Raw genomic sequence first — 15,905 nt, 5'->3', positions numbered from 1 at the left:
GCAGGGCAGACTGCTCTACAGAAACAACTCTGAGCCTATGGGACCAGCACAGGGTTAGACAACTGTCCAATAGCTATCCAAACCTAAGGGATACAGAGCCTGTCTTCAGCTTAGTGGTGAAACAACAACCCACGGTCATAATGTTAAGTGCTGGTGTAAGAAAAATGCAAGAGAGCTATGCCTGGAGAGGAGGATGGTACTCAGAGAGGCACTTTGGCACTGAACAGAAGAGAGCAAAGCTGCTCTGCTGCTGCTCTTTCTTTCCACACTGAAAGAGAAGAGCAGCAGCTTTCCACTTTCCAAAATAGATGCCAGTAACATCAACCCCACAGAAGGCTGCATCTCTAGGAAAAGATAAAAACCCAGGGATAATTACCAGCAGCCTCCTACAGTATCCAAATCGCCTGCTTCCATCTTCCCCCGTCAGGACAAATGAGAATGTTTCACTGCAGAAAAAGAAATCAGAATGACAAGATACCCATTACCCACATTAACAGTCTCTGACATACAAACCCAATAAACCCAAAATATTCCTGCATTTCCAATACACTCCTCTCAGGGTTCTGCCCAATTTTCTACTGTAACAGCTCTTGTACTTAAGTAGGTTGATAGATAAATCCATTTCTCCTGAATCAGGATGTAAAGTACAGTACCTACCTGGCAAACTGATGGATGGGGGCCCAGTCCTTTGCATCAGGGAAGCAAAACTGGGGAATAGCTTTCAACTGATCTTCTGCCTCACGCATGAATTTGAACGAGCGCTCAAGCTAGCAGAACAGAGAGAAGGAATGTTTCCAATTAGTCATGAGGGGATGGAATGACTTCAAATATTTTTCCTGTGACAAATGAAGAGGTGATGACAGAAGCTAAGCTTCTGCCTGGAAGATATTAAAATTTCTGTGATTCTGGCTCACCTAATCTTTAGATATCTTAAGGTACCTCTGTGCCCCCAATTCCACCAAGCCCCGCATCTGCAGCACCTGCCCCTGCTATATTGTGCCTCTAATCTGCAACACAACTTCCAGCAAGTGGAGAGAGAACTGAAGTCTGAGGGGAGCTCTGGTTACATCCCATTTACAAATACGCTGTCACACTGGCTCTGTTTCTCCCACTCCTCGTTCCCTATATTGAGACAGCCTATTGACAAAAGCTGTGCCTTCCCTTTAAGAACACGTGTCTTCTCCCAACCATCAGTTTTCTTTAAAGAGAAAAGGGGGAGAAAGGGAATAGCTACATAAAAGTCATAGTCAAGGGCAGGAAAAGATCTAAATCAGCTGCTCTTTCATCAGTGAAGGATATTATGACAATTCTATGGTGGTGACTGCAGCTCCTCTATCTTCAGCCTCACTGAACACTGACAGAGCAGAGGGGTTACTAATATAACATGTAGTCAACAGGGAAGCTGCAGCTTCTCCAGCTGTGCAAGTGCATCAGGCAATCCAAGACACATCAGCCAGACCTTCCCGACGGGCAGCGCACCTTCAGTGGGAACTGCTGGGTAACCTCAGGGACATAGGCAGCCCCAGCCTGCTTCTTGTGCAGTGACACCACGACGAAGTACTCGAACAGCTGCCTCTCTTGATACTCAATCAAGTCCCGTTCCAAGGTTTGGTACCGCGGGGTTTGCTTCAGGCGAGACTTCACATGCACCAGGCGCTGGCTGTGAGCTACGAAAAATAAAGATTGGACACTGTGACTTTGTCTGGCTTTTTGCACAGAGCATCAACTGAGACTGAGGGATAGACTTGAAATCACCTCACTGCCTTTGCTTTGTCAATGGCTGAGTAAGATGTGGGAACCATTTGGAAGATGCACTACAAATATCATCAGAGACGGGCCATAATCTTGTGCCATCCCCCGGAAGAGCTTTGGCAGCAGAAGGATTTCATGGATAGCTTTTACAGCTGAAGACAACCCAAACTGATATCCATATGGGACATGATGTAACAGATAATGTCTGGCCATTCATCCTAGCACTCATTTATGCAGTTTTTAAAGCCAGCACAGTTAGGTGATTGATCACCTTTGCTCAGAGGAGGCTGTGGGTAGCAATCCCCACAGTTTTACAAGAACAGCACTTGGGTCAGGCTAGAGCTCTGCTGTCTGAGTAATGCTGGGAACTCCCAGCTTCAATACACCAGATGGGCTGTAGGTTGACAACAAAAGAACATGAAGAGAGGTGCAAATGAAAAATGCTGGCTCATGCCAGTTCTTCCTGTGCCTAAAACTAATCTCTCAGGGCCATGCTTCTACAAGTTCACCCAAGACAAAGGGAAAACAAGAAAAACTGCTAAGCAAGCTGTAACTGCAACACACACATGAGCCATGGGACAATAAACATTCCAGCATGGAAAGTAATGAAAAGCTGCCTGCTGAGAAGAGACCAGATGAGATTCCCTGAGACCATCCCCCTGCTTTGTTTTACAGTTGCATCCCAAATTAAATCTCCATGATGTCTCCCTTACCCCTACTACAAAAGAAAGAAAGAATTAACTACAAGCACAGGCTACAGCACACTCTCACAACTTTGCTTTTTATGAAGGCGGGTGGCAATGCAACATTTTGACAGCAAGAACAACCACAGGGATACTGCAGGAACTCCAAAGACATAAGATGTCTGCTTGGGAGACAGGGCTTCCTGAGAGATAGTATATAGATAAAGTATATAGACACTTGATCTTTTGTCTGGTAAAGTGCCACTTGTGGACTATTCCAGACAGTACAATTTAAAGCAATCTTGAGGTGCCTCTTAAATCAGAAAATGTAACAAACCCTGGACAGTTAAAGCCTTGGAAAGATGGCTTAGACTCCTTTCTCTTGTCACCTATTATGTTATTTGCTCTAAGGCTGCAAATCTTCAAAAGTTTTCAGAAGTGGTTTCTGTTTCACCAGGGACTTCAAAAGGAGCAGTGTCACAGCAATGCTGAGTGTTTCTGAAAAGCTTGCTCAAGATCCGCATTGTTTATATTCTGTGCAATCTACTAAAGATAGCAGAATTTTACTGCTGTCATCACGGCAGAGTTTGCCTTCAAAGATTTTTCCTTCCCAAGGGTCAGCACTTCTGGCTCTGACACTCAGTCTTATGATTTACTGTGCCTCAGATGATGTACAGTGACTCTCCAAGCAGAGGTAACTGGCTGGTGTGATTGGTCTGTTACATAAAACACATGAAGTTCCCGATACAAGAGACTCGCTAAATCATCTCACTTTTCTCTTTAAAAATAGGAAAGTCAACAGTTCAACAAGGCATAAAGCAAAATACAGGTGTACTTAGAGCAAACAGCAAGTGCCAGAGCTCCTATTCACACTTAGGTAGACTTGCACAGCCATTCAACCCCAGGTATGGATCTGGATATTGTTCAGAGTTCTGTGCTCTTGGATTTGAGGTGACTTAATTCCCAGCCACAGTCACCGTGAAACACAGGACAATGCACATGATGATTCACTATGGCAACCAGTAACAGACAAGAGTTTGAGTCTTCCTGGCCACATCTACATTGTCTTTCTCAGCTAAATCTGAACATGGTCTATACTTCACCACATCATGTTTCGAGACAGTTGTGAATGTAATTTCTATGCAATCTGGGCACAAACTCTGTCTCCCTGCCTCCAGGCGAGCCCAAGAACCTGTCAAAAGGTAGGTGGTGGCAGCAACTTTCAGCTTGATCTTACTAATTTGGCAATACAGATAAAAGACTTCCCAATGCAGATGAGAGCAAGAGCATACAGCAGTTCTTGTGTGGGATGCTGTGTTCATAAAAGGGAGCTCAGTCTGAGGTTTCTTTTCTAAAAGCCTGAAAGAGAGTAAGGACGAGCACTCCTAAACACAATGCACTGTGGTTGACACAGAGCCCAACAGCTGCTTACACCTGTCTTTTCAGCTTGGGCACTGACCTGCTATCCAGATCAGGTGTGCCTGTGAGTCAGGAAACTTTAGAATCTGAGGGAGTTTCCATCTCGCATTCTAACTCTAACAGCACTTTGAATTTGCCACTCGAATTCCCATAAGATTGTAATGTCCCCAGCATGTCCTGGGGCTGATTACCAGTACAAGAAGGTTTCAGGAGACTAGGATGGAGATTGGTACACTAAATAGCTCTACCAGAGTGAAGCAAGCCAGTTCAGGAGAATTTAACTAGCAATAAATTATATAGTGCAATTCTCTTTTCCTTGCCAGCCAGTGTGGCTAGTGGCTTTTCTCCCTTGGTAAACATGTGATGGGTTTCTGAACACCCAGTCCCATACAACACTGCTGCTGTCAGCCTGGTCACTCATTTCTGACTCTGAACTTAGAGAAACCTCACTGACTACAAACTCAGTGCAAAGAGCCTTGATGGGAGTTGGAACAGATGTTTGATTTGGGCACCTACAGCCCTTTTCCCATGGATTTTCTTCTGCAGTATTGAGATCTTTGTCTTCTCACTGTGTTCTATGCAGAAACAAGCTCCTTCTCCAAAGGCAGAACACAAATGAGAGACCTCATCCCAGGAGGTCAGAGCACAATTTGTCAGGAGCCATTTGCTCCCTTCACACATTTGCCTTACCTTTCAGCTTCTCTTCAGTATCACTGTCTGATTCACTGTTTTCATCTGTAACTAGGAAAAAAAGAAAGGGGAAGACGAATTAAATAAAATCTGCTTATAACTGTGTGTTTCTTATCACTGGCATGAGAAAGCCAGGTCTGGCAGCTTCAGAGGGAAGACAGTATAGGTCCCAAGGTTCTTGTTCTTTTCAAGGGTGCACATACCCACAGACATTTAGCTTACCCACCTTGCTATCTTCCCATTCATTCAGGGAAAAAACCACCCAAACACCAAACAAACAACAAAATAATTTTGCACAGCCATAAGAGTTGCATAAAGAATAAAATGCCAAGGCAGTGTTTTATCCAAGTCTGTATAAGCACAACACCAAGGTAAAATACTGATTAATATGCAGTAGTTCATGGGACAAGGGACAAAAACAAGAAAAGAAACAAAAAACCCCACTATCAGATTGAATCTGACTCAGGGCCTATATGGTCCAATAGTTTATTCTGTCAATGAGAGAGGGGTATAAAAAGTCTGAGATGCTTCCCCTGAAATTTCATATAAACACACCCATCCACCCTGTGGGTGTCTAGTCTTTATAAAATAGGATAAACAGTAAAAATTAATTATGGAAAACAAATAGAGCTGGTGGTCACCTTTTGCTGGAAACTGGAGTGTTTTGGAAAGAAACAGTGTGTTGGAAAGACCTAATTTTAATTTTTACAGAGATAAGACGTTTAAAAGTAATTGCTCTGAAGTATCTAAACGCTTTAGGCAAGCTGTTAACTGACAGTGGGAGGCTGAAAGTCTCAATCCTGCTATGATGGCAACAGTCCTACAGTCAACTCTCAAAACTCTGACTCCTAACTGAGGCTATTTGTTTATTAGGATGGAGAAGAAATAGGACTGTTTCAAAATCTACTGTCTTCTGTTGGACAGTTCACTGAAGTGACACATTCCTGCAAAATATTTTGATCTCAACAAATCAGACTTTTTGGACAGAACATTCCTCTCCAAAGCTTCCAGCCTATTCCAGAAATAAACATCAAAAAGGGGGGACATGTTTGGTGCGACCTATAAGGTTATCATGCAAAGCCATGGAATGAAAATGAAGCAAGAAAATCAAAAATCTTCCATTTTAATCAAAGTCTTAATTGGCAGAGGAACAGCTCTCATCTTACAAAAAAAAGAGAGGAAACTCCAACTCAGTTTGGACCGGAAGAAGCGCTAGCAATCGTCACATAAATCACAAAGCCAGCCCAAAGTGTAAGACAAGTTCTCAAAAAGTCTTAGATGTATCATGATTCAAAGTTCCTTTACCTTTCCCTGAATTGCTCTCTGTAGACTGCGACAGTCTCTTGACACGTTTCTTTCCCCTCCGTGCCTCATAAATGGCATTGATTTTCAACACAAGCTGCTCAGCAAACACACAAACAAACAAGGTTATTTTCCTCTGCAGTCAATAAAGTAAGTTAGAATTTCATGCAAAGTGCTCTGTTTTTCCCAACTTTGGCCATATTGAAAGTCTTCCCTCGATGGCCCAGAGCTCACAGTCACCAGGGTCCATCCTGTGCTGCCAGTGGCCACACTCACTCTGGTACAGAAGCGGGTACAGCAGGAGCCCAAGGTAACAAGCCCTGATGAAAGGTCATGTTTTAGTGCCTTCCACACTGTGGCCACATGAGCTTGACAGTGTCCACCTCTTCATACTGTGATCCACACTCCAAGGACCAGAGGTTCCCTTGGAAACCTGTCCTGGTCTGCAGGTTTGGAAGCAGAAAACTGGCTGGAGGATGACTGAAGAAACTGAGATGGGTGGCGGTCAGCAATGCTGAAGTATTTTATACCAGTGGTTTTCTTTGCAAATCCTTTAATCCCTGGCCTCCCAGCTGACCAGGAGAGAGGATGTTAGTGTTGGGCATAGCTGGGCTCAGTGGCTCATTCAGTGCCTCTGGTCTCTGTTCATTCCTGAAGGGAAGGGGAATTGCAGCAGAACCATGCCGGGATTCCCCAAGAAGATCTGCTTCCTTGGCAAGGTCCCAGGCAGGAGCAGGAGGCTACAGCTTTCAGATTTATTTCAGAAAGTCTGTGATCCCTGCACACATGTCCTGAGACCTCAAGGTAAGACAGGCCCACCACATACTATAGGGAGCTCTGAATCCGAATATTTAAGTGTGAGGCAGGATAATCTGATGTGGAAGTAGAGCCTCCATCTAGATGACCAGCTCAAGTCTCAGGTCGATGTTATCACTGGTCACAGCAAACCTCAGTTCTGAGCTTGGTCTGCAAGACTGCTCAGTGGCACAGTCTGGTAAGTAAATCCTTGTAATCTTCTTTTCAATTGACATAAAAGTCACACATTGTGAACGCACCGATAGAGCTCAAGCACCTGCACAGGTGTGTAGGCATATTGGGAAGGAAAACCTGAGACATTTGCAGTCTTTGGCTCATTTCTGAAGGGCTGAGGTATACAGAGAGGGCATTCAAAAATCAGGTATGCAAACATGAACACAGATCTGGCAACCAGGACACAAAGACCATATACAAACACATCCCTTTTTCCCCAAATGAAAACTCTGGATTTGGAAAAAGATCACCACAGACAAACTCTGGTAGCCTCTGCTTGTCCAGCAAAGACTGGGATAAGCAACTGTGTTTTTATAACTGTGTCTTTGAAACATTCAATAGATAGACTGCTGCCAAACCTCATTTGGACTGAATACACATCCTGCCAGATTTGAAAGAAAATAAAATTGAAACAGAGTCATACTGTATCTAAATATGAAGTAGGAAACACCGCTGCAGAAAATGTTCGTAGACAAGTCCTTTTGTCACTCAAATGTCAGTATGTTCATTGCTCACCTCCAGTCACACCTTATCTTGAATTAGAAACAGCCAGTGCATGAATCAGACCGAGTAAAGAACAACAGATTTTGAGGAGGAAACAAACATACAACACACAGACAATTTCTGACTGTCCTATCCAGGAAGCACAGAGGGAAGTATGATGGGGTATGTCTTCTGCAAAAATATTAGCTGCTTTTTTCCCCTCTAATATACTTCCATTTTTATCCCAAAATTACAATCCTTTTTTTTTTTTTTTTTTTTTGCTTATTATTTTATCTCTCCCAAAAATCATGAAGTCTCAGATTGAAAAATAACTTCTTCAAAACTTGCAGACATGTTTGTGTGCCTTCTCCTTCAGGCAGAAAGGGGGTTAAACACAAGTCAACAGCCAGGACAAGAGCAATATTGCAGAGATGGCACATTGGGAACTAAAGAAAACATTGTCTCATACTAACATTCCTGCCTGGAAGAAGCCAAATAAAAAAGACAAAGACCTGTATTTACCTTGGGAATCTTCCTTCTCCTCTTGCCATTCTGGGAGTCTCCCAAGGAGAAGAAGGTGTCATCTGGACTGCTGGGGGTTGAGGGAGGGCTGATTTTGGATGGTGACCCAGTCCCATCACGGCTCAGTTTCCTTATGTCTGGCAGTTTGAAACTCCGACGCTCCGAGTTTTGTCGGAAAAAAATGGGTTTGGAAAGCAACTGGAAATGAAGGAGAAGGAATGAATGACCACAGTACCTCATGTATCTTTGCTTCATTGCTAACTGTCACCACAGTAAATCCAGTGGGGTAGCCACAGCACTCAGTTGTCAAAACAAGAGTGCCCATAGATTTCTACACATGCAAGAAACCCACCCATCTGCCTGGTTGGATCATCTTGACCATCTTAACAGCAACTTAACCATCTCATATTCATTCCAAAACCAAACACAACCTCAGGGCTTGGCCAAGAAGCCTTGCTCCAGTGTGAAAAAACATCTCCCAGGACTTGGGTAATCCAGAGGCTGGGATCGTAAACAGGACAAGGCTAACCAACCAACTGACCACAAACATTTGGGATAAGGAGCAGCTAGCCAGGAGAAACAGAGAAGAAGTGAGACTGGACAAAAAGCACTGTCAGTATGGCTGTCTTTGACAGTAAGCAGAATCAAATATTTCAGAGGAGGGTACAAAAAAAGCCGTGACACACAATTATGGACACTGGTTTCCTCCTAAACTCATTAGCAAGTTCAATGGGAGTACAACAGTAGATATTTCAGTACCAGAGTAAAGTTCTTAAAGCCCCAGATCAAAAACAGCATCAGAGAGGTAGAAAGCTCACTTCCACATACTCTTCTCACCAGAAAGATGCAAACCACTTCTCACCACAAAGACTGTCAATAAGAACACTTTCTGTCATCTCCTAGAGAATATCCCAGAGGTTATAACAAGGTTAAACTGCACTTTTTGTGAGCACTGTAGCTGCATTCCCAGAGGATGTTATCTATATAGCACTAAGCGCGGGGGAGAGTTATCCAACCTAGTTCTGAACAAGTCACAGCAGCATTGTGACTGTAGCTGAGGCAGCACCATGATCTGCCTCCATCAACAGACACACTCATCAGCTATTAGTCAGACCAATTAATTCACCCCGGTTAGCTCAGGATGGTTTGGAAGAAGACGCTCAACTCACAAAAACACTTGCCACCCACAGAGAAGTCACAGGTTAAAATGAGACTGAAGATTCTCATTCTGCACTAGTGATATGAGCCACGGCTGAAAGTCTGTGCAGAACCTTTCCCCTCACTCTCTAGGCTAGGCAGGCTCTCCTGCATGATGCACTTGGCGGTTTTAAACACATTAGTTGCCAAGAGAGCTGCAGCACTTCTTTTCTGAGTGATGCAGATCATGGCTTTTAGATGCCAAAGCACTGTAGTGTAACACGATTACTCCCGTTCAGCTCTCTCCTGCTGGGAACCATACCTGTGGTGAAAGGCATTCCCATGCAACACTGCAGCTCCCTTTTGATAGCACATGTGGGAAATCAGGGCACACAGGTGATTATAAAGCTCTCTGAGGGAAATCAGCTCCATCCTGACACTCATATACAGACCCTTGCTGCTCCAGATCTAACTAGCAGCAAGGAGAATGGATTGAGAACCACAGAACAATTTTCACTTTAAAGGGTTGAATTATCCAAAGAAACCTTAGGTGCTGATTAAGCTGGTTGAAAAAGAGCGACACGTCAAGAAACACTGCACATAAAACTTCTAAAAATGTTGGATAACAGCTCTAATAATAGTTGCAACTTGGAAAGCATGGGAAAACCCTTTGGTTAGGAAAGCTGTGTTTAGATCCCTACTATCCACTCTGAGCTCAGTTCTTGCCAAGATGACTTCGCCTGTCATGCTGTCCCTGCTGTTACAGGCTTGGACTATCTAAACAGACAACATGAATCCACCAAAACAGCCTGGGAGGCTGAGAGCAGGGATGGCCTTGGTAAGCCCTGAGCTCTGAGCAAGAGCTGCCAACCAAAGTTTTACCTCTTCTGTTGGTTGCACAGACAAGGAGGAAAACAGCGCCAGGCCGTGCGCTGGGTTGTGGTGGGAACACCCTTCTAATGTTGGCCCTCTACCCCAGGGACTGGCATTGCATTACTTACCAGCAACTCATCTCATCACAAGAGAGCAAAAAAATGCATCCTAAGGGAGGGGCTGCAGAGGCACCTTGGCATCAGCATGGGCAGACTGCCCAATGACACTGAGCCAACACTACTGCAGGGCCCAAGCTCTTAAATGCTCTCTTTGAGGGGAGGAAGGTTTTCCCACCCTTACAGGGAAGGCAATCCTGGAGAGAAAAAAAAGTGAAAGCCAGCAAACCATTCGTATAAGGGAAAGCTGGGGTTTTCTTTACTTTGCTAAAGGACAATCTCACTGCACTCCGTGGTAAAAGACAAAGGAAAAAACCCTGACATGATGAAAGTGTCCACTTTTTCCACACAGGACCTGTATTTCACCCAAAATCTACTGAAGCAGGAGAGGTAGCCACTTGAACCAAAAGTACCTTAGTGGGAGTCCCAGGTACAGAAGAGGTGGGGGATGCTGGGAAGGTCAGGACACATTTCTTCCCCAAACAGCGGCTGTTGGTCTCAATGTCTTCATAAGGATTTTCCTTTGATGGTGGATCTGCCACAAAAAGCCACAAGCAAGAGACTGTAAGTGCAGAAAATCTTTGAGGTTTGCCATAAAAATCTGTTTGGGGATCTGCTGGCCTTCTCCCACCTCCCACATCAGACATAAAGACCTGTTCTCAAGCATTCCTACAATTGCTTCATTCTCTCCATAGCCCTAGAAGTCCAGCTGCTTGCTGGACAGTGTCCAAACCCTGACACAGGCACATGCAGCCATAGAAACATATCACAGATACTACATATGGAAAAGACCAAGCAAGTCCTCAAGTTCATTTTCCCCTCTCCAGAAGAGCTGTGAGGTTCTCATGCACACTGGTAAATAATTATATTTCCTTCTTTCCACTCTTCTGCTTAGAATTGCCCAAATGAAACTCAGAGCTGAAGGCTAGCATAAAGGTTCTCTCTCCTCTGTTTAAGCTTCACATTTAGGGGGAGTTAAACACCCCTAAACCCTCTAAAGTGATAACCTCTGGTCATCACTTACTTGGGGCTGAAGCAATGCACTGCTCTTGGGCTTACTGAAGAAAGATTTAATCCACTCTCTGAACATGGATGTCTATCATACAACACGGGTTTTCAAACACATCTACCAATCATGGGTGCTTCAATCTCACATGCTGCATTTCAGAAAGAGGGAATGGCCATTCAGTACTGAAAATATACTTCAGCTGTCATGTAACTGGGTACATTGGAGAAAAAAGAACAAGCTTGAGTTCTGCTGCCTGGCCCATCCTCAAACTGCTAGGCATGTCCAATCAACTTCAGTCTAGAATAAAGAGCACTGTTTCCCTCCTTTTGACAAATAAACCTTGTCATTCATCTGCCTGGCACAATATTCCAGGTAAGCAATGGTGAACAGGTGAAAAGATGGTGCATGAAGGAAATCTGTATGACTTGTTGTGAAATGGAATAACTATCTCAACAGCTAAACCCTCCCTAAATCACACATATGAATGTGTGTGCTTGCATGCCCTTTTGGACACACATGATTATCTGAGGGTCAGCACTAAAGTCCTGTGGCTGAAGTCTTGGTTCCCCCTCCATTGGTGTGATTTTCACATCTTGTTTGTTATGTGGATTAAACTTGTCTGTGGTCTTGTGAAAAACAAAACTGCAGCTTTTTTTGAGTTACCCCTGTCCACTCCTTTTCCCAAGCTTCTACGGTAACACCACCAGGATCACAGGAACCAATTAAAGATCACTGACTCCAGGCAAAGCCTAGACATGCAGCAAGAAAATTAAAAAACAAACATACTCTATTAGTTGACAATTACCCATAACTTTGTTTTCTTCTAATCTTTGTAACTGAAAGCTGGAGGGGAGAGGAATTTCAGGCTGGTGTTTGAGTTCCCTGCAAGCTTGGGACACAGGGGTGTTCTTGTGTTTGAATAGACGGATTTGCCTTTACAGCCACTCTGTAATGCTATCCATGTTATTCCAGCTGACAAGGTGACCCTTACTCAGTGGTTTCTGAGACCTCCCATCATGCCCCAACATAAAACCCCCCCAGCAGCTGCTCGGAAACTCCCTGTTCCTTTGGGCCTCCAAATAAAGAGAAGAAAAAAAGCAAACACAAGGCCCTTAGCCCCAGAAATGAGGCCGACAGCTTCAAAAATGTCAAAAAGGATGGATTGGAACTACCTTGTCTGCCACCAGTCCCAAAGGAACACAATTCTCTTCAGAGACCTTCCTCATCAAGTATGATCAGATTTTATTCATATCAAAATAATAGTGCCTGGCCTCTTCCTGAGAAAGAGCAGCTCCTCCCATGCTGAACAACACAGACCACCTTTGTAGGATTTCAGCTGCACGGCAAGAGCCGATGCACCCATTCTTCCCATTCTGCTGAACTCAGCCAAGAGCCTACAGCTACGAAAACTCGTTAAGGCTTTTTCAAGAGGGAGGCTTCTATTCTGTGTTCCATCAAAGGCCATTAAAAAACACCATCTCAATTTCAAAGATTGTGGGACTTAGCTTCATAATTGCAATAGCACCTGAAGCCATACACAGTCCTATTCCTGAGCTGTGGAACTGACTTCAAGGCTATGTTTTCAGACTGTTTGCATTATCTCAGCAGTGACAAGCTCACAATGGACAGATCAGAGCTGTGAGAATTAATCAACGGGACAAAAGGAAGGCAGAGAAGAGAAACCAGCAAAAAATAAAAGCTGTTTCCCACACGCCTCAGGTTCATCTTTGAAGCTGATGAGTTTTGAAATATTCCGTCCGTTTTTCTTATTACTTGCCAATAATCTGTGTAAAATGTGTCCTGGTTTACATTCAGATAATAAACATACTTTATTCAGCACCTCTGGTGAACGCTGGTTGACCATGAGTCTCAGTGATTCAGCATTAGCAGCTAACTCCCCTTCCCTGTCCAAAGTTCCTACCCAGGATGTCCTCATAGACGTTCTCCTCAGATAAAGTGCGTGTGAGGGCCAGCTTGGTCTGCGCGTACCAATCCACCCGGCCGTTCTCAGACGAGGACTGCAGCAAGTCTTCAAACTCATAGGACTTCCTGCACCATTGATGGGAGAGGAGAAGGAGCAGAGCGACACAGTTAACCGACATTTGTAACCAAATTACAGCTAACTCACTTCTCCAACATGCCACGCAGCTGGAAAAGTTATTGAGATGAGAACGTTTCACAGCCTCATCCCGTATAAAGCGTGGAAAAGCACTTGGTTTTTTAACAGCCACACAAATAAAGGCAATTTGGGGATGCCATAGAGAAGCTGGGTTGTCATGGCAATAGTACACTGTGAAGATGCAAGTGTTAAGTGACACATCCTGTGACACTGCACAGAACTTGAGGCCATGAGAGATCCCATTTACAGCACAGATCCCACCCTTGACAGGAATACGGGAGGCCCAAAATCAGCAATCTGAGTGGCACAGGAAAACAATATTTGCATGCAGGATGGTAAAAAAGGTAAAACCATTTAAGTGTCCTCCACGAACAAACCTAAAGTTTTGATTTCCTTTCTGCAACCGAGCCAGGAATTTTCAGGTGACAGTTTACACAGAGGGCAATAGGAAAGCTGTGTATTTTATGTTCCCCATCCCAAAAATCTGCGGCAATCATGTGGGAGGGAAGAAAAGGTAAGAAAGCACTCCAGAAGAATATATACATGCCAGCTTCAGTTAGAGGAATAGGTTTACTACAAACTGTGAAAATGCTGTGGTAGAGCCTAGAGATTATCATTCCAGACTCTGTTCCAGACCAGCTGTGGTCATTTTGTAATTAAATAGATTTTCTGCTAAAAAAAACCCAAAACAAAACCCCAGATCCCTCAATCTTAGGCTTGAAGGTTAAGCCATGTAATACAGTGACCATAAAGGCCAAATCTGCTTTGACTTATCCCCTGAGAAGTTGTGTTGGCCACTCACACATTCTCAGAGAGATGACTAGGTGCTGGTTATGATGGAGATTATGAATGATGGGGGAAGACTTGTCTATCTCAGAGAAAGATGGGAAGGTGGAACTCCACCTTCAAGACCAACACCTTTGTGAAACACAGCCCAAATACCTGTGGTCAGCGTTGTTCTTGTGCTTCCCACTCCAGAGCCTCCTGCTGACAGCTGATGGGGGAGGAGAGGAGGGTAGAGGAGGGGGAGGAATGGATGGCAGAGGGGGTAAGTTTCTTTTATTCCTGGCTGCTGGCACCCAGTCCTCTTCCCCCTCGTGTTTGAAAGTCCGCCGGGGCTTTGGCAGTGGGTTGATGAAGGGCTTCTTCTCTGGCACCCCTGGCTCTGTGTACACATTCTCCACTGTGCAGTGCTTGGATTTCACATGAGAAGTTCTTATCTCTTCCAGAGTCCCAAAAATTGGCTCACTGATTTCAAGGTCCATGCCAAGAAGCCTTTTGTTGAGCTCAGCCCCACATATGCTCTCATGGCCCTCGGGAGCAGTGTGCCCTTGTGCTGCCTTCTCCTGCAAGCACTGTGGGGAATAGTAAGTACCAGGCAACTGTGGCTGCAGTTCTGCTGAGCCGTCTTTCAAAGCCTGCTCTAGCTTCTTGACCTGACTAAGTACTGAAAGATTCTCCTTCTGGATCTCCCACTTCCCACCTTTCACCTCCTTGCATTTTCCAGGGCTGAACTCCACTTCCTCATCCTTCTGTGCTTCCCCCTTTCGCTCTGCTGCCTGCCCTGTGCCTTTCTGAGTTCCTGCTTTCCGCTCATTCTCTTTGCTTGCCCCTTTGCACTCCAGTTCCCAGTTCACAAGTCTCTTGGCCTCCACCTTCCGAGTCACCAGTGCTTCCCCACTCGTCTTCTCAGGTACACAGGGCATCTTGTGCTCGTCTTTAACTCCTGGTTCCTCCTCTCTGCGAGGAGAAGACTGAGTTTCCTTTTTCCCTTCCCATTCTGAAATTTTGTCCTTGATGCTGAAGGACTTATTCCTCAAGCCAATTTTTCCAGGCGACCGTATATTCTGAGTACCTCCTATCTGTCTCTTGATAATTTTATTGTTTTCTTTGACATTCAGATCCACAGATGGGTCACTGATAATCATTTTAGGACTAAGCATGTTCTGCTGAAAGCAGTCTAGCCTTGGATCCAGCATCAAGTTCTCCAAGGCTCCCAGTGGGTTCTTCACCACAGAAGAAACTGGTTCAGCTTCAGGTGTTAAACCCAGGGCAACAGAGGCAACTTCAGAACATCTCTCACTCAAAAATCCGCAAGAAGGTCTTTCTAATTCCTTCACAGCTGCTGTATTGTTATCTGGAAGCTTGATCCTACATATCAAAGACAAAAAGAGAAGAAACGTTCACCGCCATTGCTCACCCTTGGTTAAGTTCATCAGCTCCTCAAGCTTTACTCATGAACCTGATAACAGCAGAGGATGCTCAAACCAAGCACTTGAGAAGAGCTTAGAGGGGAGGATGCTCGGGGAAAGGTCCTTCTAGCCAGAACACAATGCTCTCCTCTCATTACAAATAAGATGGTGTTTGAAACGAAGCTTTTCTCTGCAGCATAGGTTTCTGAACAGAAATGGGACCTGAGCCAGACCCAGTTCTTCCCCAGCTTCACAGATATTTAACTCCTGGCTGTCTCAGTGACACCATGCTTTGATTAAGAGCTGGCACCATGGTCTTTCCCAAGGAGTTGGGTATCACAGTGCCACTGGTGGTTGGACTGCAGAATAGAAATCAAAGTTGGACACTGGGAAAAGCCTGCAATGGGTGGGGACAGTGGGGCTTGTCTGAGGAATCTCCAAGTGTTGATGATTTCAAGTGCAGGTAGGGCAAGCATGGACAGGGATATCATCAGCACGAATGGTCATGCCTTGGGGCAGACCTTTTCTAGCACTGTGAGTCCGGGACATTATAAGTCTGACTGGATGATACAATGCACA

General features: G+C 44.6%; 1 protein-coding gene across 1 annotated transcript in view; it reads right to left on the bottom strand.

Moving 5' to 3' along the window:
- The window catches only part of DENND2A (DENN domain containing 2A), a 37,076-nt gene that overhangs the window by 17,574 nt on the left and 3,597 nt on the right, over positions 1 to 15,905 (bottom strand). Inside the window, exons 3-11 of the mRNA XM_029963597.1 lie at positions 14,077 to 15,285; positions 12,937 to 13,064; positions 10,420 to 10,541; positions 7,881 to 8,078; positions 5,850 to 5,943; positions 4,545 to 4,595; positions 1,480 to 1,667; positions 658 to 767; positions 377 to 446 (exon numbers count right to left, since the gene is read on the bottom strand). Of these exons, the coding sequence (XP_029819457.1) occupies positions 377 to 446; positions 658 to 767; positions 1,480 to 1,667; positions 4,545 to 4,595; positions 5,850 to 5,943; positions 7,881 to 8,078; positions 10,420 to 10,541; positions 12,937 to 13,064; positions 14,077 to 15,285 (2,170 nt within the window). The remainder of the gene's footprint in view (positions 1 to 376; positions 447 to 657; positions 768 to 1,479; positions 1,668 to 4,544; positions 4,596 to 5,849; positions 5,944 to 7,880; positions 8,079 to 10,419; positions 10,542 to 12,936; positions 13,065 to 14,076; positions 15,286 to 15,905) is intronic.

This window comes from Manacus vitellinus, unplaced genomic scaffold, assembly GCF_001715985.3.
Source record: "Manacus vitellinus isolate BGI_N305 unplaced genomic scaffold, ASM171598v3 scaffold_5_pilon, whole genome shotgun sequence".
Taxonomy (NCBI): domain Eukaryota; kingdom Metazoa; phylum Chordata; class Aves; order Passeriformes; family Pipridae; genus Manacus; species Manacus vitellinus.
The sequence above is the reverse complement of the archived record's forward strand: the minus strand, read 5'-3'. Positions and strand labels throughout refer to the sequence as shown.